Source organism: Aspergillus ambiguus (genome assembly GCF_047715705.1).
Source record: "Aspergillus ambiguus strain CBS 117.58 unplaced genomic scaffold BDV59scaffold_9, whole genome shotgun sequence".
In the NCBI taxonomy this organism is placed as follows: Eukaryota; Fungi; Ascomycota; class Eurotiomycetes; order Eurotiales; family Aspergillaceae; genus Aspergillus; species Aspergillus ambiguus.
In genome coordinates, this window is record NW_027395522.1 from 256,879 (window position 1) to 276,059 (window position 19,181).

Below are 19,181 nucleotides of genomic sequence, written 5' to 3' on the forward strand. Positions count from 1 at the left end.
ACCATCGCTCAGGGTTCCATTCATCTGAGTCTTCTCCAAAGGCGCGCTTATCAAACTGGACCGCACCCGGGTTCATGATCACGTCGACATTCTCAGGGATGAACGTGCCACACAGATCAGCTCCTCCAGCTGGGACTTCCCTCGGCAATCCAACCGCCAGAGATGGGTGCACTCTCATGCTTTCCATAACAACTGCATGTAGGTAAGGAAGCTTTCTTGCATCATTGAACCGGACGGGACACGAAAGTCGACCAGTATCAAAGGCAGAATCAATCTCTCGCCGCAGTTTTGACAGCTTCGCTGGATTCTTATGCAGATGATAGAAGATGCTGTTCAACGCAATGGCCGTAGTGTCACTGCCTGCCCAGATCACAGCCCACACCTCCGCCATGACATCTGCCACCGTCCACCGGACTCTTTCCCCTTTCTCTTTGACGATCTCCAAAAGACCAGTCAAGATATCATTCGGAGGGACCTTGTCGTCTTGTTGCATAATTTCCCACCGCTGATATGCCGACTTCTCAGCCTGCCTGACCACATCTTTCATGCCCTTGAGCCCGTCGCGAGGGCCCTTAAACATTAGTTGAGAGGCGAAATACAGAGTTTTAAGGCCGCGAGGCATATATGTCGCGGAGGCCGCAATATCTGGCATGACTTCCATCAGATAACACCAATTATTGTAATCCCTGCCGTCGCGAACCATGCCGAACCCCTCCTGTCGGCCGTGATAGATCTCTCCAATAACATCAAATGTAAACCGCGTGATCCACACGCTCATGTCTATGATCTCGCCCGACTCACTAAAGATACTCATTTTCTGGCGGAAAAGCTCGATCAACCGGTCGACACAGGGCTCATATTTTAGCACGTTGCCTTGAGTATACAAACTCGCGATTAGCCGTCGCCGCTCGGCGTGCTTAGCCTCATCGCGCTCCGTGAAGCTTTCATTTCGAGCGTTGGGAATATGGGGATTGAAGCCGTCATAGAAGTCCCCTTTTCGCCATACGTTGCCGTTCTTAGGTCCGAAGATCGTCTCGATCGCCGCTGGATTGCTCACTGCAATGGTGCTGGGGCTAATTCGGACGAAGTCACCGTACTTTTTATGAAGTGTGTGCTGCACATCTCGGCCTTTTCCAAACCGAATTGTTTTGAAATACCAGAGAGACGTGATGGACGCCCAAAAAGGCCCAGGAAAATGGCTTAGCCGATGGAAATACCGATTATATATGGCGGTAGACAGTATGTAGAGCAACCATAATTGGGTTATCCACCAGAAAGTCTCAAAAGTGAGGAGGGATGAGAGAATCATGATGGCTTTTTATCGCATGGTGTGATGCAGTTTTACTGCGCGTTGCGAAAGGGCAACCCACTTTATTAAAGATGTCAGCCCTTTCCCAACTCCTTGCGTTAATCATCTTCGTGTCAGATGATGCATGTTTTTTGATTCTGGGTTTAGAATGCGCAAAATGGCAGGACCTGCAACGGTACGTATCTTCAAGCTGTGCGCCAGCAGCCGGAATGCAGCAGCTAGCCCACCTTCTGAATCAACCCCTCAACAGTCACCCCACATTTATGATGTTAGTGATAATATGAATCATCTGTATGGATGCTCAGGGCTAGCTTGAAGCTTACTAACTGCCGATTAAAGGAGGGATTAGCGCTATCATGCGTCGCAAGAGCACCTGGACCCCTGTGCCAGCAAGTTGTAATCTGTGCTCATGCTCTAGATCCTTGGCAGACATAACTCGTACCCAAGTAAAGAAGACGCCTACGCAGGAGAGCAAGTTCGAGAAGCATAAAGTTGCTTTGTTAAGCCTAGATCGTGGCTTATGTTCCCTACGAATAAGTGCATGACCCTATCTAGATATTTCTAGCACTGTATATGTTCGAGGATATTGTGCATTTAGAAGCCCAACCCAGACTCTATTGGTGGGAGTAGTATGATTTCAAGGGTAAATCACTATGCATGCTTTCCACACCGATTATGACAATGTTAGTGGACTAGCTGCATAAACAGTACTTGCCTGCACACCGCCACACCACTCGATACACAGCAGCAGCTTCGGATGTTTGAGCAGAACGAAGGGACAAGGCCTGTTGACAGAGACGAAATCTAAAACACAGATTTCTTTTTTTTTTAGACTCTCATAGCTTATATTGGAATGTCGGCGCCTTGTCGCCCAGATCGAAAACTTCGCTCGGGTTACGAGCATCCCCTTCACGGTCTCTTTTTGCATTGACTCCACGGCACAAGAAATAGTAGAGTGTCACAGTCAATAGCCCTAGAGACACAAAGCCAAGTACCAGAGAGTGTCCGAGCCGATATCTGGGTGCGTCAGTATCACGGTAAAAATTGGACGCTGCAGCCCCTCCAAGGCTCCCAAAACCAATCTGTATCGCCATGCCAACAGCACGCTTGGTGGCTGGGGCATAATTGTTCGATGACAAAGCCAACAGACCAGGTATAGCTGTATCAGAAAAGTGCATAGCATTAGTACTTGAAGCCACTGTCGTTGTTGTACGAGTGGTACCTGGATAAATGCCGCTGGCAGCTATGAAACAACCGGCGTAGGTCAAGCCGGGAATGAAGCGAGAGGGGCAAACTGCGATGAGATATCCGACAAATACGGCCATGTATGAAGCGAGGATAAAAAGACTCCTTTGAGATGTCCGGTCCGAGAAATATCCAACTACCACGCAGGATATTGAAGCGGCTGCGTAAACAGGTATGGTAAGTAGTTGCGCATTGGCAGAACTATACCCGAGCCCTTTGATAATTGTTGGAAGAAATAAGGACAACGCATACACAGCACACGCCTGAACATATCCTTATATTAGCAGCACCAGAGAGAATTGTGCGAAGTCTTACCATCCCCCAGTAGCCCAGCGCATGAAGGTATGTCTATACGGCAAATCTCAGCGTCAACCAGAAGATATTGTGTAACAGAGTAACTCACCTGCCAATCTAAAAGTGCCTGTTTCACTTGCCTCCAGTCGAACGCACTCTTCTCGCCCAGCTGATTCGCTCCTACGCTTGCTCGGGAGTCCGCCAACAGCTCTATAATGATGAGTTTCTCGCCTTCTGAAAGGAAGGTTGCTGTCGATGGTTCATCCCAGACTAGGAAGTAAGACAGAACAGCAACGAGAACTGTTGCAATGCCCTCTAAGATGAAGCTTTTCTATATCAGTACTGCATTATGGGAAAAAGAGGATCCGAGGACAATTGGAAATCGTACATCCACCTCCAACCTTCCAAGCCGCCAACTCCCTGCATTTTACCGATAAGGAACGCGAGAAGGCCAGAAAAAGCACCAGCCATGGAGGCCGATGCAAAGATCATGGCAAGTCTGTACTGTGCGTTGGTTCTTGGGTACCTGTACTGTATAAGCAACACTACAGCCACCCTCTCTTAATGTCGACACATACCATAGAGATACATAGAATGCGAGACCGGGAACTACATGAGAGAATTAAGACAATTAGCTGACTTCCCCGTTTTGTGACGATGAAACTGACAGAGGCCTGCTTCTGCCACTCCTACTTTTCTCAGCCTTGCCATATGATAATAGTTTAGGAATACTTACCCAGAAAGAACCTAGCCGCCACCAAACCCGAATAATTTTGAACAACTCCCAGAAGCGTTGTGACAACCCCTGTGTACATCAGAGGGACATATCATTGCTATCATTCAAACATAGACCTACCCCATGCAACCATGATGGATGGTAGCCAGATACTAGGCTTGAACTTGACAAGTAGCAGGTTGCAGATGGGCTCCAAAAAGCAATACGGAAAGAAGAAAGCTGTCAGAGCCCTAGTAGCATCGACATTAGGCTAGGTGGAATTAGAATTGGAGGAAGCTCGTACCAATTATATTGATTCCCCACCAAGTTCAAATCCGCCGACAGGCCCTGTATATCGGCGTTGCCTATGTTTCCTGGTTGAAGTGAGCTTCAGCGTCCGCTATAGATGGAAGAGACTCAAGTTCCAGTTACCTCGATCAAGGAAGCTGAAAAAGTAGAGGATAGCCAGAATCGGAATGACACGACGATCAACCTTTCGCAAAAGCCTTTTTATCTCCTGGGGAGAGTATGTTGATACAGAGCTCTCTTTCAAAGGCCCCAGAGCCGCTGGTTCTTTTCCTGTCTCGATTTGAGCCTGCATTGTATCCTGGCAAGCGAAGTTTATCCGGCCACAGATCTGAGAATTTCTCTAATACTTGAGCACTTCGAGGGATCCAACGAAGTTGCAGGCAAGGAGTTGCAGTTACCCTGTGTAAAAGAATAGCCGTTAGGTGTTTAGGGGCTGGGTTGTCTAAAATTCCCCCGCACCCCAGACCTGATGGCTGCGGGGGATTTTCCAGCCACCGGAAAACATACGGCGTAGGTGATGCATCAGACATTTGGCCGTGGCTTGTCGTCTATTCCAGATCACTTTATGGTGAAAATCTACGCCAATCACTCTCATACAGAGTATACCTATGTCTCCCTGACAGGACTGATGTACATAGCAGAGCAGGAGAGCTTAAAAGGCCCTATAAATGCAATACATACCTGCTCTGCCTGTCCTCCTAGTTGTCCGGGCATTGGGGGCCAGAATCATGTTACTTTCTGCGGATATTGGCCACCAAATTATGCTTTCTGCTGGCCCTATTAAGCAATTAATTCTAAGCTTTGAAGGAATGGTAGGATTTATAGACTAGTGATAGACAGCCTTTCTGTATGCTTTAGCCGAGAGTTAGCCGACTTAAACATGTACATGCCGATCTTCGTGGAGTGGCCCGCAAAACAGTATAATTCAGAATCATCCTTTTACCTTGTAGAATCCATATGCTGTCCATAGGCAAATAGCGAAAGCCCTGTGTAGTGGTGTGATTTGCCGTATATTCTGCTAACTTGGGCCAGGTCCGTTATGACAAGATAGGGCCCAACCAACCGTTATCGGAGTTTTATTTTTGTCGTCCCGCGCGAGTGTACGGTCTGCGAAGATGTTGTGAAGAAAGGAATCTGGGCTTTCAAATTTGACCAGGATGTCACGCTGGGTATGGAAATATCCACGGAAGTGCGTCGTCTCTGGGGCCCGTCTGATCTCCCCGCCATCCGTGACGGGATAAGTTGTGTGTGTGTGTGTGTGTGTGTGTGTGTGTGTGTGTGTGTGTGTATGGGGAAAAGCACAACTTTGGCCCTCCAGTGAGTGTTAAAACGTTGTCCCGTCGATGATGAGAAAATTCAGAACGGGGATGATGCAAAGATTTCGTGCGGTATAACACTCTATTCGGAGTTGTTTGGATTTATTCAGGTTCTCCAAGACTGCACATATCGATCCGTGACATGTGATGCATGTGACGAGGGTGAGCTACATGATGAATGTGATCATGGGACGTAAGTGCTATCGTAACTTCCATTCGAAAACATATCTGACAGCTGGAGCGGCGATGCTTATCACTATTCTAATGAGAACGGCGAATGTAATGGCTGTGAGGAGCCTACCGAAGAGTGAACATAGAGAAGCAAACGCAACTGCAGACAGTCACCTATAAGATACTAGCATGATTCCTGTCACTTTCCATCACCCAAACCCAATTTCTGCTGCATTGCATTTAAAGAGAGATCGAAGACGATTTTCCCTCTGGAATGGCCTTCATCCAACCTCCTAAACGCAGGATGGAACTGTTCTAACGGCCAGGCACTGTCTACCAAAGGTCGACATTCCCCCTCCTCGATCAAGCGGGTGATCTCTTGCAACTGCCTTGAACTCGGCGACATTATGAAAAATACATCCTTCGCTTGCACCTCACACCCCTCAGGTCGAAGAGGTGCAGGTGGCTGGAAAATGCTGAGCACAGTTCCTCCCTCCTTCACGCACCACCATGCATCCTGGAGGGCTTTGCGTCCAATGCAATCAACCACGACGTCGACCTTGCGGACCCCGTCTCGCTCCTCCGCCCATGCTTTGAAATCTGCGGTGCGGTAATTAAGCACTTCGCGAGCGCCGAAGGATCTCACCAGCGCTTCACTTTCACGATTTCCACAAGTCCCAATGACCTCGATTCCAAGCAATTTGGCCAATTGCACAACCCAGACCCCTACGCCCCCACCAGCAGCGGTGACCAGGATTTTCTTGCCCTCCCAAGCTTTACGTGCATCAGCAAAGCCTGCGGGACTCTCGTCAGTCCCCGAAGGGACAATGCCGGCATGGACAAATAAGATCTGCCATGCTGTCTGGGCGGAAACGGGCACGGCTGCTGCTTCTACCCAACTTAAATTTTTCGGTTTGTGTGCCAACTCGTCACCGATGGCAACAGTATAGTCACGGGCATTAGCTGGACGCACGTAATCTGTGCGGGCATAGACCTCGTCTCCAGGCTGGAAAGGAGAGCCCGCCGGGGCTGTCACTACAGTTCCTGCCATGTCTGGACAAGGGACAAGCTCTCGGGCGTTAGGTGGTGGGAAATCTTTTGGCCAAAGAAGCTCCCCTGAGCAAGGGGAGCAAGCATGCACCCGAATTAGATGCTCTCCGTTGGATTCATCGGCGGTTGGGATTGGAGAAGTACACAGGACAAGCCCGTTAGTGTCTGCTTCAGAAGTTGGTTGTAGAAGACAGCGCATTGTCGGGAGAGTCATTGTGGATTGAATGCAAATCTCTGAGTTAAGGACTATCTGGATCGAAAGTATTTGATGTCCTGTCGGGGGAACTGGATTATCTGACGTTTATATGCTCAACTGTCTTATAGTTACGAACCCGACCATTTGCCGCTTTGGGAATATCCCGAATAGCCTATTCGTGTCAGACTGGTCGAGACCAGCCACCATTTCGTATACGATCCCTACCTAATATCCAATGAAGCTGGACTTGGATTGTCAGCATTTGTCAGACATTTTCAATTGACGGCGAACGTCACCCGGCACCGCACTGGATATTGCGTACGGCACGGTATGCCAGCCAATACAACATGTCAGATCTGCAATGCGTGTCAGATATGCGATCCCTCAAATTATTCCATAGACTATAGTATATTGACTGATGCGTCGAGCTAACTGTGGCTTTTTATTCACCGCGACCATCATGGTGGCTCCAGCGCCGTGCTAAGCCATACCCATTGTATCAGCCTATCATATCGAAACCGAGACGTGTACGAAGCTTCAGGCTATCATCATGTTCGGTTCAAGAGTGATAGTGGCGTATCTAATCCTGCGAGATTCTTTACTTCCCTAATTGTCAACGACGAAGTGGTCAACCATGAGCTCCAAACCATTTTCGGTATGGGTGCCGAGCAATATAGTTAACAGGCTTAGCTCACGATAGATTCAATTAATAGGCCGTTAATGCAATCAAAGAAGTATCTTTGCAAACGTGTCCTTTTGTTTTCTTAGACGGCACACTGCGTCATATGGTCCTTGCAGAGCATTTTAGGCATGGCTAGGAAACGCCATGGACGCGCATGAGCATCGAGGCACGAGATAGAGCGAATACGGCCTTGATCGACGGTTCCGCTGCTCCTGGCCAAACTGCAGCCTGGCAAGGCGATGGCTTGAGCTTGTTCATCCTTCCCGTCTTCCCGTTGCTTGTGGACAGCAAGGTAGGGTTTCGGGGTCTTCCAAGGTAGCTGATTAATCTGGTTCTGTCGTTGCTATAGGTGGCAGCACAGGGATAAACTCATGTCAGGCATTTAAAATCGCCGCGCAATGGGCTGACGAGTTGTTTCAGATACAAACACAGTATGATGGAGAACGGCTTTCGTTCGGCAACATATGTGAGGCTTTTATTCGCCAATGCACGCCTTCCCCTGCATACCTCACCTGCATATTGCATACATTGACAATCTCTACTGCATGGGCAGATTCTCGGATCAACGAACCCCTTCCTGTATATGCCTGCAACGAGAGATCCTAATTACGTCAAGGATAGTCCCATGATCGACAATGATCACGAATGTGTTAAGGGGCAATAGGACCAAGTCTCGTGGTACAAGGTACCTCCTGTTGAACAGGAAGAGGAAACCCGCAATCGAGCGATATCCGGCTGCTTGATGATGGGCCAACAGCCGCCTATGCTCGCATTCCCAGATCGACGGTGCATCTATGGAGAAATACGCTCCGGGTGCTGGCGCTACCCTAACTCATATCAAGGCACGGTCGAAGAATTCGTTAGTATCCGATGATGTCGTCCCGCAGGTTTCGAGCTAAATATAGTTTGCTATCTGCAACTTGACAAGGGATACATTATGATAAGACCAGCTTCCAATTTACTGCAAATCCCAAAACTTAAAGCTCACTGTGATCCCGCTTTTCTCTGCTTTCATTCGTAAAGTATCGATGGTCTGATCCCAGCTGCAGGATGGGAAGAGAGAAACCCAACTATATGACCACGGAACCTGTGGTCGACGAGAAAGAGATCGCCGCATCTCCGCCTCTCGACTCCTGCCTATCAAAATCCAGCAATGAAGCTCCGGTGCAAGATTGCAAGCGCGATGACTATTCGGTATGGCTCGCCGTCGTGGGTGGATTCTTGCTGAGCAGCGTGAGCTGGGGTCCATCGCTGTCGTATGGTTCATTCCAGGATTATTATACAACACGCCTGCTCCCCCATCATTCGGCTTCATCTATCTCTTGGATCGGCACACTAAACTCGTTCTTGGTAGAGTTGGTGGGTGTCTTTTCCGGCCCTTTGTTTGACCAGGGCTATGGAAGGCATTTGGTTCTGCTCGGTTCGTTTCTTATGGTCTTCGGCATGATGATGCTCAGCTTTGCTCGAGAATACTATCAAGTCATTCTCTCCCACGGCATGTGTCAAGGAATTGGTGCAGGCCTCGCTTTCGTGCCGACGATTGCAACCGTCAGCACGAGAGTACAAGGCAAAAAGGCTCTCGCTCTCGCGATAACCACCTGTGGCGGAGCTATTGGTAAGTCCAGCCCTGGATCTGCCTCGAAGAGAATTATACTTATATTCTTCACAGGAGGTGTTCTCATCCCTATTATCATCCTCCGTCTACGTCCTCAGATCGGTTTTCCATGGGCTGTTCGCACACTAGGCTTCATCCAACTAGGCAGTGTTCTGGCAGCATTTCCGTTGATCTTCTACAAAAGCCCTTCCATCCGTCGACCAACTGGTCGGGTGATCGAACTCTCAGCCCTGAAAGACCCTGCGTTCACAGTTCTGGCTCTCGCCCACTTCCTCCTTTACCTCGCCTACTACATCCCAATTGCCTACATCCCAACATACGCAATGGAGGTCCTGCAGCAGCCAAGGGAATCGGGGCTGTACCTGCTTGCTGGACTGAACGCAGCCTCTCTACCAAGCCGTATTGGCTTGGCCGTTCTAACCAGCCGGTTCAGCCCGGTCAGCCTGCTCACCACGGCCGCGGTGGCCTCTTCCGTACTGCTCTACTGCTGGATCAGTATCAAGAGCCTCGTGGGACTGGCCGTGTTTAGTGTGCTCTTCGGCATGTCCTCGGGGGCATTCCTCTCGCTGGGGTCGGTGGTGATTGCCCATCCGCGCATCACGCCGTCCCCAGAGGTGGCGGGTGCACGACTCGGCACGCAATGGTTTTTCTCGAGCCTTGGGAGTCTTATCGGGGCACCAATTGCAGGTGTATTGCAGAATACCCGCACTAACGACTTTACCGGTGGGCAAATATTTGGAGGGTCGACGATGGCAGGCGCTGTGCTGTGCCTAGTCGTTGTCACCGGTTGGATTTGGAGATATGATAGAAGCATGAAGTGTCTGGAAAAGGCTTAGATGAGACTCCTGTTAGATTGTGTTCCTTAGCTCATGTTGCTGGCACCATGGGAACCTGTTCTAGGTACATATATATAGACAGATTTTTAGATAGATACAATGTTTTGATCCTAGTTTCTCGGCTGCCCAAGGCAAAACGGAATAAACCATGCCTTTCTTATGGTCTGCCAACAAAGTGATTATGAAGGGAGTGTAAACTTCTATACAGAATGGTATATGTTAATATACAGTCCATAACACCTCCAAATCCTCATATGATACATGCGATAGCGGACAGATACAATCAACAGTGAACGCCAGCGCAAGACACCTCGCAATCTAGGCGGGTTGTGCTTCGCTTGACCTCTGTATCGAATCCCCATCAGCCGAAAGATCAACAGGCGGCTCGTCAGTTGTTCCTTGTGCGTCTATAGAGTCAAGGTCTGCCTCGGCAAGCAATTTGCGGTGCTCCTGGATCTGCTTCTGCAGTGCAATCTGACGCCGGAGAGAAGCGTCTTTTCGGAGCTTCTTGTTCGCTGAGAACTCGGTTAGGGCGCGCACCATCCGTTCTTCCACCAGCTCCTTCACATGAGCGGCAAGAGTGCGGTCCGTGAAGACTCCACCAAAACGGTACCCCAGCCAGGAGTACAAGATCACAGACTTATGGAGAATCTCCAGCTCATGTAAATACTCTTTGTTCCCTGACACTGGTTCTTCCAGAATCTCTAGGTTCAGGTCGGCAATGTCCAGCAAGCGGCCGCCGGAGTGCTCCGCTACGCAGCGGAGGAAGGCAATGGCTGCGTCCCGGGAAGCAGGATCGCGGGTTTGAATGGGTGCGGCCATGAAGGTGAGTTGGTCTTCGAACTGTAAGCCACTAACAGTATCGATGACCTCGGCATTTTCGAGCTGGGGCCGTGTGTCGCACATGAAGAACAACGGATGGGTCTGCGACACTTCGGCCAAGCGTTTGATGGTGTACTCCAGCGGCACGCCCGGTGGGAAGTAGGCAGCAAACCGTTGGTAGACGGGGTCTGGGGGGATAATCCCGGCAGCAGCAAGGGGAGGAGGTTCGATGCCCATCGCTTGACGGATATGCGGCAGATCAACTTCTTCCAGAGAAGTCACAATGCCGACGTTCGAATCGTCGTTTGCATTCTTCTGATTACCGTGCTGTGCAGCCGACCGGTATCGACCGGCGCGACCCGCGATCTGCTTGATTTCTGGCACCGAGAGTCTCTGCAAGCCTCCTGGGACTCTTTTCACGATTGTCTCGAAAACGATACGTTTGACGCTCCTAGACCGATATGAGAAGGGGACTAGAACATTAGTGGAGGTACTTACAAGTTGAGGCCCATGCCGATAGCATCGCTAGCGACCAAGTAATCGTAGTCATTGTTCGGATCATTGAATAGGCTAGCTTGCTGGGTGCGAATCTCAGCCGGTAAGCTGCCGTAGACGATGGCTGCGCGGCGTCCCGTAACCTTTTCGATATCGGCTTTCAAGGCATGAATGCCGACGCGCGAAAACGCGACGACACAATCTCCCTTCTGGAGGTTCCTCAGATCACCCTTCAGACTCTGGTCCGCGACCTTCAACGGATTCAATCGATCGTAGCGGTGAATCTCCAGCCGATCGCCGGTCAGGGCCGCCAGCTCTCGGATCAAGGGGACAGCTCGCGGTTCACCGCAGAGATGAAGTTCCTTGGCGCGCGAACCCAAGACCGCCCGGGTCCAGGCCCATCCGCGTCTGGAGTCCGCAATCATCTGGATCTCGTCGATGACGCCAACCTCATACGGGTGGCTAAGATTGACCATCTCCACCGTGTTGCTGGTGATATTGGGCGTCTGTCCTTCGGGGATTTTGACCTCATCACCGGTCACCAGGCTGCAGGATAACCCGGTCGACTGGAAGCGCCCGTAGACCTCCTGCGCAAGCAGACGGAGGGGACCAGCATAGAACCCGCTCTCACTCGCTTCCAGCCGCTTCAATGCTCGATATGTCTTGCCGGAATTCGTCGGACCGACGTGAAGGTGGATGGTGCGCTGCATGGCGCGGGCTTGGGGGTACCATTCGGCGGGAAATCGCAGATCGGCAACCTTCTTCTGCTGCTCGAGATTTGGGGTGGAGTATTTAGCGGTGACTTCTTCCGCATACAGCAAGTACTCCAACTCATTTCGAAGACCCATTCGACCGGACTTGAGGTACGCTTTCTGGAGAGTCGCCTTGACATGACGTAGCGAGCTGGAACCTCCAGTCACTCGGTCGTCAAGTTTGCATGCGTTCAAGACATAGCGTTCGAATCGTTTCCAGCCTGACAAGGCCGAGCTGGACTGCTGCGTCAACCGCTGTTTGAATTCGTGGAGGAGGGAGGTGACGACTGCGGAGAAATCGGGCGGAGTGAAATTCTTTCGTTCTAATCGAAACGAGGGTCGCGCGGGCGACTGAAGAGGCAGGAGTTAGCCTTTCTATCGCATGGCGCTGAGAATCGAACGTACCTTTTCTGTCTTTGTCTTTTTCGGCACGGAGTCGAGGGCCTTTGGGGATTTCTGCAGACGTTTGCCGCGCAGGAGGGTGGGAGTTGTCGCGAAGGAGCGGGTCAGGGGAGAGAGAAGGGGCCTGAACGAGCAGAAGAGGCAACGGGAGCCTCCAGGGAGCATGACTGCATGGGAGACGGTAGGAGGGAGGAGTAGTAGTTGAGGAGGAATAAGAGTAAAGAAGGTATATATGTGCACGAAGTTTAGTAGAGAGCAAGAATGACGGTATCGTTCACCGCCTGATTCTGCCGGCAATGGTGGGGACTTCTTCATCAAACCGACTTAAGCTGGTCGACGTTTCAAACAGACAGTCCGTCCCTCCTGCGTGATTTCGCTCGTCGCAGTCGGTCTCTGGAGTTGATTCTGGTCGACTTTCCCTGGCTCTCCTCACCGTCCTTTCCGTCGTCCCCTGTTCTGCGGCTTCCTGGCCTTACCGATGAACAGCTGAGGGCTGCCGGCCAGCCAAGATGGGCACCTCCCTATTGAATATCCAGCATGACAGTAAGGATGCCATGTGGCATAATCTCCAATTTTGCTAGATACTGATTTGCGCGAAATCTAGTTATTTTGGACACGATCCGCCATGCCGCAGGAAACGAGGTGCGAAGTCAACCCCCACCGTACACATGACGGAACTAATAAGTGGCGGGTTACAGTGGAAGGTCCTGGTCATGGACGAGACCAGTCGCAAGCTGGTCGATAATGCCGTCAGTGAGGATGATATCCTGAACCTCAATGTCACCCGTATGCTGCCTCCAACCGTAACTTCCTCCCAGGCGCTTACTGATGCCCCGTCGCAAAGATATCGAGCAGATCGAGCACCGACGGAAGCCGAACCCGGACATGGATGCGTTGTACATCCTGTCCCCGCAGGCGTACATCGTCGATTGTCTGTTGGCCGACTTTGAGAGACGGCGGTATAAGAAATCGTGGTTGGTGTGGACTTCCGGTGCGTTTGGCCTGGGTGCTGTCGCGTACGGTCATCATCGTTCTAACGACGTTTACAGTCCTCGAGAGGCAGCAACGGGACAGGTTGGAAAGATCGCAGATGGCGCAGGAGCAGATTGCCAGTTTCCGGGTCATGTCGACGGACTACTTCCCGAGAGAATCGCGGCTGGTCACCTTCCAAGATCCATGGAGTTTCCCGGTGCTGTTTAACCCGGCCTGTAACCAGCTGGTTCCCAACCATCTGTCGGATTTAGCGGAGAAGGTGAGAACGCAAGGTATCTGTCGCGACGGATGACAAATGACTGACATTTTGTAGATTGTCGCGGTCTGTGCCAGTCTCGGAGAATACCCAACCATCCGATACTATCGCCCCCGCTCCCCTACCCACGAAGCCGGTGTGTTGTGCTACCACCTGGCCAATTTTATCCAGAAAAAGCTGGACATGTTTGCCCAAGCTCAGCGCAACTTTCCCCCGCCCTCCTCAAGACCTCGCGCGGTTCTTCTGGTGGTGGACCGGTCCATGGATCTGGTTGCGCCGTTGATCCACGAGTTCACTTACCAGAGTATGGTGCACGACCTGCTCCCGGTCAAAGATGGAGACAAGGTGACCTACAAGACGGTCATCAACGAAGGCAAGCCTACCCAGGAACTCAAGGAAATGGTGATCAGCGAGAAGGATAAGGTCTGGGTGGACTACAGGCACATGCATATGAAGGACGTGGTGCAGAAGCTGCCTGACGACTTTGCCCGATTCCGAGCGGCCAACCCTCAGTTTGCCGAAGAGTGAGTATTCTCATGTTTCCATTCATTACAGGTCTAACAGTGATAGGAACACCAACGCCAATGTGAACACTATCAAAGATATGCTGGCGGGCCTCACGGAATTCCAAGAAGGACGGGATGCATACACGTTACACCTCGATATGGCGGGAGAGTGTATGAAGTTCTTCCAGGAACGGAAACTCCTCGAAGTGAGTTCCGTCGAGCAATGTTTGGCCACTGGCCTAGATGAGAACTATAAGAAAGCCAAGAACCTGGGGTCCCAGCTTGTTCAACTCATGGATGACGATGCGGTCGTGCCGGTCGACCGACTGAGGCTCTTGCTGCTCTACATTATGTACCGGGGCGGTATTCTAGCAGGAGACATTCGCAAGCTTTTGGCTCACGGTCAACTCCCTCCGCAGGACGGAGCAGTGATCGCCAACCTTGACCTCCTGGGAGCCCGGGTCGAGAAGCAGCTGAAGGACGAGAAACCTCCGGTGCAGCCGCTTTTCCAGAGGAAGCCTGCGCCGCCGTCGGACATGGAAGAAGCCGCGTTGTCTCGCTATGACCTGAACTTGAAACTGATGCTGGAGGAGCTTGTCCGAGGGACGTTGGACCCAGCCGTGTTCCCCTACACCAGACCCCCTGCGGAAGCCGACAGCATGGGCCCACACCCCAACAGCAACATCTCACAGGCATCGTTACGCAGCGCCAAACCGACGTGGGCGCGAACGCGTTCCTCCGCCGACCAGCCTCGCCAGCGCATCATCGTGTTCATGGCCGGCGGCGCCACTTTCGGCGAAGCCCGTACCTGCTACGAAATCTCACAGTCCTTCGGCAAGGACGTTGTCCTCGCGACCTCCCACATGCTAACGCCCTCCTTGTATCTTCGACAGCTCGGCGACCTCAGTGTGGATCGACGCCGCCTAAACCTCCCGGTTGACCAGCCTAAGCCGACGGCACCGGCGCATCTCTTCGAGCGTGATACCCCGCCACCGCAGCCCCAGCCCCAACAGGCCCCCGCGAAGAAATCCCCGATGCCGCGTCTCAACCCGCCGGCGCCCCCCTCGGCAGCGATGGGCGCAATGTCCTTGGGTGGACCCCCGAACGGATCCTCCAGCACGGCAGCGCCCCCCTCCAGCTCGAAGCTCTCCAAGGACAAGGAGAAGAAGGAGAAGAAACGGCACCACTTCTTCCGGTAATGCGTAATAGGCGCTCCGCTTCGTGATTCTAGCGCTGTGATACCAAGTTCGGATTGTTTTTAGCCGGGCGCTGAAAGGATAGCTTAGTATTTTGTTCGTCGTATATGCTTGATGTGTATGTACCAGCGTCTTTAATCCCCTAGATACAGAAAGAAATGGGTATCAATGTAATAAATCAACCACAACGCCAAGTGTCCTTCCACCGATCCGTCAAGTCTTCCCCAGGTATTTCAGCACATCGTCGCTCTGGTAGAACATCTCCCGGAGGTGCTCGCCCCTCTTGCGCGCGTCCGCGTGTCCCTTGCGCACTTGCTTTGCATTCAACTTCTGCACCTTTGCCGGCGGAGGCGCCGCCCTCGCCTTCTTGGCCTGGGCTTTTTCCTTCCCCTCTAGAAGATCCGGATCCTGCACGCCAGCCCCGAGTCCAACCGTGTCGACTTTCAGCCGTCCCTTCAACGGCTCGCGGATGCCCTCGCGACCCGGCGCACCCAACCCCCGCCGACTATCCGGGTCCCACCCGTATGCCGAGAGATAGCGCAGGCCGTGACGGGCCCGGTCGAGATGAGACGGCGGATGCGAATGCGTCAGACAGACCTGATGCGCGAGGGAGGCTTCATGCGGCCGAGCGGGGAGGTCGTCCGCGCGGAGGGGGAGGTTGCATACGTCGCAGCGGGTTGCCGAGGGGGAGGGCGGAGCGGACTGTGTCTTGACTGGGGGGGTGGGCGCGGAGGGCTCTGGTGGGGGTTGTTTAGGCGCGTCGGAAGGCGACGCAGACGGCTGTTTGAGCACGATCGAGAGATATTTATCGGCGATGCTGGAGGAGGTCGAGGCGGGCACGGAGGACGGCCGTGTCGCGGTGGTGTTGAGCTCGTGCTCGGAGGAGCGCACGAAGGCGACTCGTTTGCGACTGATGCCGGCGCCGAAGACGCGCTGGTCCTCGAGGGGGACGAAGTAGTCTTCGTCCTCCATGTTGAGGAGAAGTGGTGAGGGAGAGGGAGAGAAAGTGATGATGGTAAGTAAATGACGGTGCAGTGGCGGGAGATCGACGGATCGGGGTTTAGCGCGGGCACATGACCTGCCTGCTAAGCGGCCACATACTTCACCATCTCCGAGTAAACATCCGTCCTCCACTGCCTCTTCCCTTGCACGCCGTCTCCCTCACCATGCCCATTCCCATCCTCGTCCAGGGCATTAGCGAGGGCATCTCCTCCATCCCCTATGCCTCCACCGTGCTCCGGATCGCCCCCTGGGTGCTCCTTCTGGTCGCATTGAAGTACTACTTCGGCGGCGCCCGCAATGCCTCCGAGCGATTGATGCATTCCAAGGTGGTCATGGTGACTGTACGGCTTCCTCTGACCCCGACACCCACCGGGGACTAGCTAAGACTGACTTCCTCCAGGGCGGAACGTCCGGCATCGGCGCCAGCGTGGTGTACGAGCTCGCCTCGCGCGGCGCCCAGGTCATCCTGCTCACGCAGCACGCCCCCAACGACCTGTTCCTGATCGACTACATCGAGGACCTGCGGCGGTCAACCGGCAACCAGCTCATCTACGCCGAGCAGGTGGACCTCGCGTCGCTGCACTCCATCCGCACGTTTGCCACGAAATGGATCGACAACGTGCCCCCGCGCCGGCTGGACATGGTCATCCTCTGCGCCGGCACGGCCACCCCGTCCTCTGCCTCGCCGCGTCCCGTCACCGCGGACGGCCTCGACGAGGAATGGCAGATCAACTACCTGGCCAACTTCCACCTCCTCAGCATCCTCAGTCCGGCCCTCCGCGCGCAGCCCCCGCACCGCGACGTCCGCGTCATCTTCACCACCTGCGCCAGCTACATCGGCGGGAAGCTCGACCTGAAGGAGGCCGACACTGCCCCCACCACTGCCTCTTCCGCACCCCCATCCTCCTCCTCCAAAAAACCCAAGTCCAAAAAGCAGCAGGCCCGCCAACCGCCCCCGCCGACACCCATCACCCCCCGAACCCGCCCCAACCTCTTCGCCGCCAGCAAGCTCTCCCTCATGATCTTCGCCCACGCCTTCCAGCAGCACCTCAACGCCTACAAGCGCCCCGACGGCCAGCCGCCCTGCACGCGCGTCGTCGTCGTCGACCCGGGCTTCAGCCGCACCCCGGGCACCCGTCGCTGGCTGACGGGCGGCTCGCTGTGGGGGCTGCTCTTCTACCTGCTCACGTGGCCGTTCTGGTGGCTGGTGCTCAAGTCGGCGCCGCAGGGCGCCCAGAGCATCCTGTACGCGGCCATGGAGGCGCAGTTCGGCCGCGGCGTCGGCGGCTGGATGGTGAAGGAGTGTCGCACGGTGGACTTTGCGCGGCGCGAGGTCACCAACGAGGAGGTCGCGAGGCAGCTGTGGGAGTTTAGCGAGAAGCAGATTGAGTTGAAGGAGCGGGAGGGTGCGCTGCGGCGGGTAATGCAGGGGGATGCGACGGCTGCGTCGGGGACAGGCACCGGGACGGAGGCCGACACGGGGAGGAAAGGGCGTCGACGCAATGCATAGTGCGCGAGAAATATAGAAGTCCTGTACGTATGTGTATACTAACAAAAAAAGAAAAGAAAAAAACAAACATCGAGACAAAAGAAATTCGTGCAATTTAACCTATGAACCTATTCTGATGTTTCTCTATCCAGCCCGGGTTACCACTCTAATAACTCTCTATTTCTTCAGCTGGTCCAGCAGCTCGGCGGGGGGCTGTTGCCGGTAGCCCTGCGGGTTGTTCTTGGTCCAGCGCCAGAGGTCCTCGCACGCCTGCTCGAGGGTGCGCTGGGCCTTCCAGCCGAGCTCGGCGTTGGCGCGGGTGGGGTTGGAGGTGAGGTTGAGGACGTCACCGGCGCGGCGGGGGGCGACCTCGTAGGGGAGATCGCGGCCGACGGCGGCGGAGAAGGCGCGGATCATCTCGTAGACGGTGCTGCCCTTGCCGGTGCCGAGGTTCCAGGCGCGCACGCCCGGGTTGTTGGCGCGCAGGTAGTTGAGGGCCTTGAGGTGGCCGTCAGCGAGGTCGAGGATGTGGATGTAGTCGCGGATGGCGGTGCCGTCGTGGGAGGCGTAGTCGTCGCCGAAGACGAGGAGCTTGTCACGCTTGCCGGTGGCGACCTGGGCCAGGAGGGGCAGGAGGTTGTACGGCACGCCCTGGGGGTCCTCGCCCATGATGCCCGAGGGGTGGGCGCCGGCCGGGTTGAAGTAGCGCAGGAGGGCGGCGTTCCACTTGCTGGCGTCGGCGGCGTTGCCGGCCTTCTGGGCGTTGTTGCGCTGGGCGTTGATGACGTCGGTGATGGCGGTCTCGACGGCGAACTTGGTGTTGCCGTAAGGGTTGGTGGGACCCAGCGGGCACTCCTCGGGGATGGGGATCATGTTGGGGAAGCGGGTGGCATCGCCGTAGACGGTGGCGGAGCTGGAGAAGACAATGTTGGTGACATTGTGGCGGACCATGGAGCGGAGGAGGCAGAGGGTGCCGTAGACGTTGACCATGTAGTAGTCCAGGGGCTTCTCGCCGGACTCGCCGACGGCCTTGAGGGCGGCGAAGTGGATGACGCTGTCGATGTCGGGGTGGGCGTCGAACACCTTGTCGAAGGCCTTCTCGTCGGTGACATCGAGCTGGGCGAACTCGGGCTTCTTGCCGGAGATCAGCTCAATGCGACGGAGGGCCTCATCGGAGGAGTTGTAGAGGTTGTCCGCGACGACGACCTTGTAGCCAGCCTCGAGGAGAGCGAGGGTGGTGAAGGAGCCAATGTAGCCGGTACCACTGCGGGGGTTAGTTTATGGAGTGGACGGGGATGGAGGGGCATACATACCCGGTGACGAGGACGGAGCCGGCAGACATGATGAATTAGAAGAGGATTGAGGGATTGAGGATTTAAGGATTGAGTGATTGAGAGGAATTGAGGGAGATGAAGAGAAGAGGAGAAGAAGAAGAAGAAGAAGAAGAAGACGGTGAGCTTCAGGGGAAATAAAGAGGTAAGTTTGGTATTGGTAATTTTGATGGCGGGGCAGTATGGTACGGTAATTACA

General features: G+C 53.8%; 8 protein-coding genes across 8 annotated transcripts; 3 read left to right on the forward strand and 5 right to left on the reverse strand.

Moving 5' to 3' along the window:
* Nucleotides 1-2,080: 2,080 nt before the first annotated feature.
* BDV59DRAFT_212068 (major facilitator superfamily domain-containing protein) lies at nt 2,081-4,287 on the reverse strand. The gene is made up of 10 exons (XM_073695945.1): nt 3,996-4,287; nt 3,868-3,937; nt 3,705-3,814; nt 3,581-3,653; nt 3,513-3,551; nt 3,237-3,404; nt 2,958-3,174; nt 2,870-2,902; nt 2,532-2,817; nt 2,081-2,468 (listed from the first exon to the last, which is right to left on the reverse strand). Exons 1-10 carry the CDS (start codon nt 4,162-4,164, stop codon nt 2,146-2,148), a joined length of 1,488 nt encoding a protein of 495 aa, XP_073549520.1. The 5' UTR covers nt 4,165-4,287; the 3' UTR covers nt 2,081-2,145.
* A 1,173-nt stretch (nt 4,288-5,460) lies between these two features.
* Nucleotides 5,461-6,660, reverse strand: BDV59DRAFT_212072 (NADP-dependent oxidoreductase). Its single transcript, XM_073695946.1, has one exon. It carries the CDS (start codon nt 6,621-6,623, stop codon nt 5,559-5,561), a length of 1,065 nt encoding a protein of 354 aa, XP_073549521.1. The 5' UTR covers nt 6,624-6,660; the 3' UTR covers nt 5,461-5,558.
* A 1,658-nt stretch (nt 6,661-8,318) lies between these two features.
* On the forward strand, nt 8,319-9,738 carry BDV59DRAFT_212074 (major facilitator superfamily domain-containing protein; the record flags this gene model as incomplete). The annotated part of the gene is made up of 2 exons (XM_073695947.1): nt 8,319-8,902; nt 8,957-9,738. Exons 1-2 carry the CDS (start codon nt 8,338-8,340, stop codon nt 9,736-9,738), a joined length of 1,347 nt encoding a protein of 448 aa, XP_073549522.1. The 5' UTR covers nt 8,319-8,337.
* Nucleotides 9,739-9,817: 79 nt separating this feature from the next.
* Nucleotides 9,818-12,427, reverse strand: BDV59DRAFT_174926 (ATP-dependent RNA helicase SUV3). The gene is made up of 3 exons (XM_073689161.1): nt 12,213-12,427; nt 11,059-12,158; nt 9,818-11,011 (listed from the first exon to the last, which is right to left on the reverse strand). Exons 1-3 carry the CDS (start codon nt 12,372-12,374, stop codon nt 10,057-10,059), a joined length of 2,217 nt encoding a protein of 738 aa, XP_073549523.1. The 5' UTR covers nt 12,375-12,427; the 3' UTR covers nt 9,818-10,056.
* A 126-nt stretch (nt 12,428-12,553) lies between these two features.
* BDV59DRAFT_163883 (Sec1 family protein) lies at nt 12,554-15,268 on the forward strand. The gene is made up of 6 exons (XM_073687607.1): nt 12,554-12,851; nt 12,908-12,995; nt 13,054-13,200; nt 13,259-13,461; nt 13,516-13,982; nt 14,029-15,268. Exons 2-6 carry the CDS (start codon nt 12,923-12,925, stop codon nt 15,161-15,163), a joined length of 2,025 nt encoding a protein of 674 aa, XP_073549524.1. The 5' UTR covers nt 12,554-12,851; nt 12,908-12,922; the 3' UTR covers nt 15,164-15,268.
* Nucleotides 15,269-15,373: 105 nt separating this feature from the next.
* Nucleotides 15,374-16,132, reverse strand: BDV59DRAFT_200573 (putative G-patch domain protein; the record flags this gene model as incomplete). Its single annotated transcript, XM_073693618.1, has 1 exon — nt 15,374-16,132. The coding sequence occupies one exon, from the start codon at nt 16,130-16,132 to the stop codon at nt 15,374-15,376; it is 759 nt and encodes a 252-aa protein (XP_073549525.1).
* A 121-nt stretch (nt 16,133-16,253) lies between these two features.
* BDV59DRAFT_163886 (putative oxidoreductase) lies at nt 16,254-17,750 on the forward strand. Its single transcript, XM_073687608.1, has 2 exons — nt 16,254-16,503; nt 16,563-17,750. Exons 1-2 carry the CDS (start codon nt 16,327-16,329, stop codon nt 17,670-17,672), a joined length of 1,287 nt encoding a protein of 428 aa, XP_073549526.1. The 5' UTR covers nt 16,254-16,326; the 3' UTR covers nt 17,673-17,750.
* On the reverse strand, nt 17,751-19,102 carry BDV59DRAFT_163890 (NAD-dependent epimerase/dehydratase family protein). The gene is made up of 2 exons (XM_073687609.1): nt 18,965-19,102; nt 17,751-18,915 (listed from the first exon to the last, which is right to left on the reverse strand). The coding sequence occupies exons 1-2, from the start codon at nt 18,991-18,993 to the stop codon at nt 17,829-17,831; spliced, it is 1,116 nt and encodes a 371-aa protein (XP_073549527.1). The 5' UTR covers nt 18,994-19,102; the 3' UTR covers nt 17,751-17,828.
* Between the last annotated feature and the right edge of the window lie 79 nt (nt 19,103-19,181).

Bases quoted from the DNA above. Each gene is read 5' to 3' on its own strand.
- BDV59DRAFT_163883 (XM_073687607.1), top strand. From the start codon at position 12,923: ATGGACGAGACCAGTCGCAAGCTGGTCGATAATGCCGTCAGTGAGGAT. The intron at 13,201-13,258 runs GTGCGTTTGGCC...CGACGTTTACAG, and splicing joins GTGGTTGGTGTGGACTTCCG to TCCTCGAGAGGCAGCAACGG. The intron at 13,462-13,515 runs GTGAGAACGCAA...GACATTTTGTAG, and splicing joins TGTCGGATTTAGCGGAGAAG to ATTGTCGCGGTCTGTGCCAG.
- BDV59DRAFT_212072 (XM_073695946.1), bottom strand. From the start codon at position 6,623: ATGACTCTCCCGACAATGCGCTGTCTTCTACAACCAACTTCTGAAGCA.
- BDV59DRAFT_163890 (XM_073687609.1), bottom strand. From the start codon at position 18,993: ATGTCTGCCGGCTCCGTCCTCGTCACCGG. The intron at 18,916-18,964 runs GTATGTATGCCC...TAACCCCCGCAG, and splicing joins GGCTCCGTCCTCGTCACCGG to TGGTACCGGCTACATTGGCT.
- BDV59DRAFT_163886 (XM_073687608.1), top strand. From the start codon at position 16,327: ATGCCCATTCCCATCCTCGTCCAGGGCATTAGCGAGGGCATCTCCTCC. The intron at 16,504-16,562 runs GTACGGCTTCCT...GACTTCCTCCAG, and splicing joins CCAAGGTGGTCATGGTGACT to GGCGGAACGTCCGGCATCGG.
- BDV59DRAFT_174926 (XM_073689161.1), bottom strand. From the start codon at position 12,374: ATGCTCCCTGGAGGCTCCCGTTGCCTCTTCTGCTCGTTCAGGCCCCTT. The intron at 12,159-12,212 runs GTACGTTCGATT...CTGCCTCTTCAG, and splicing joins AAAAGACAAAGACAGAAAAG to TCGCCCGCGCGACCCTCGTT. The intron at 11,012-11,058 runs GTAAGTACCTCC...ATATCGGTCTAG, and splicing joins ATCGGCATGGGCCTCAACTT to GAGCGTCAAACGTATCGTTT.
- BDV59DRAFT_212068 (XM_073695945.1), bottom strand. From the start codon at position 4,164: ATGCAGGCTCAAATCGAGACAGGAAAAGAACCAGCGGCTCTGGGGCCT. The intron at 2,903-2,957 runs GTGAGTTACTCT...TTTGCCGTATAG, and splicing joins AGGCACTTTTAGATTGGCAG to ACATACCTTCATGCGCTGGG. The intron at 2,469-2,531 runs GTACCACTCGTA...TTTCTGATACAG, and splicing joins TGCCAGCGGCATTTATCCAG to CTATACCTGGTCTGTTGGCT.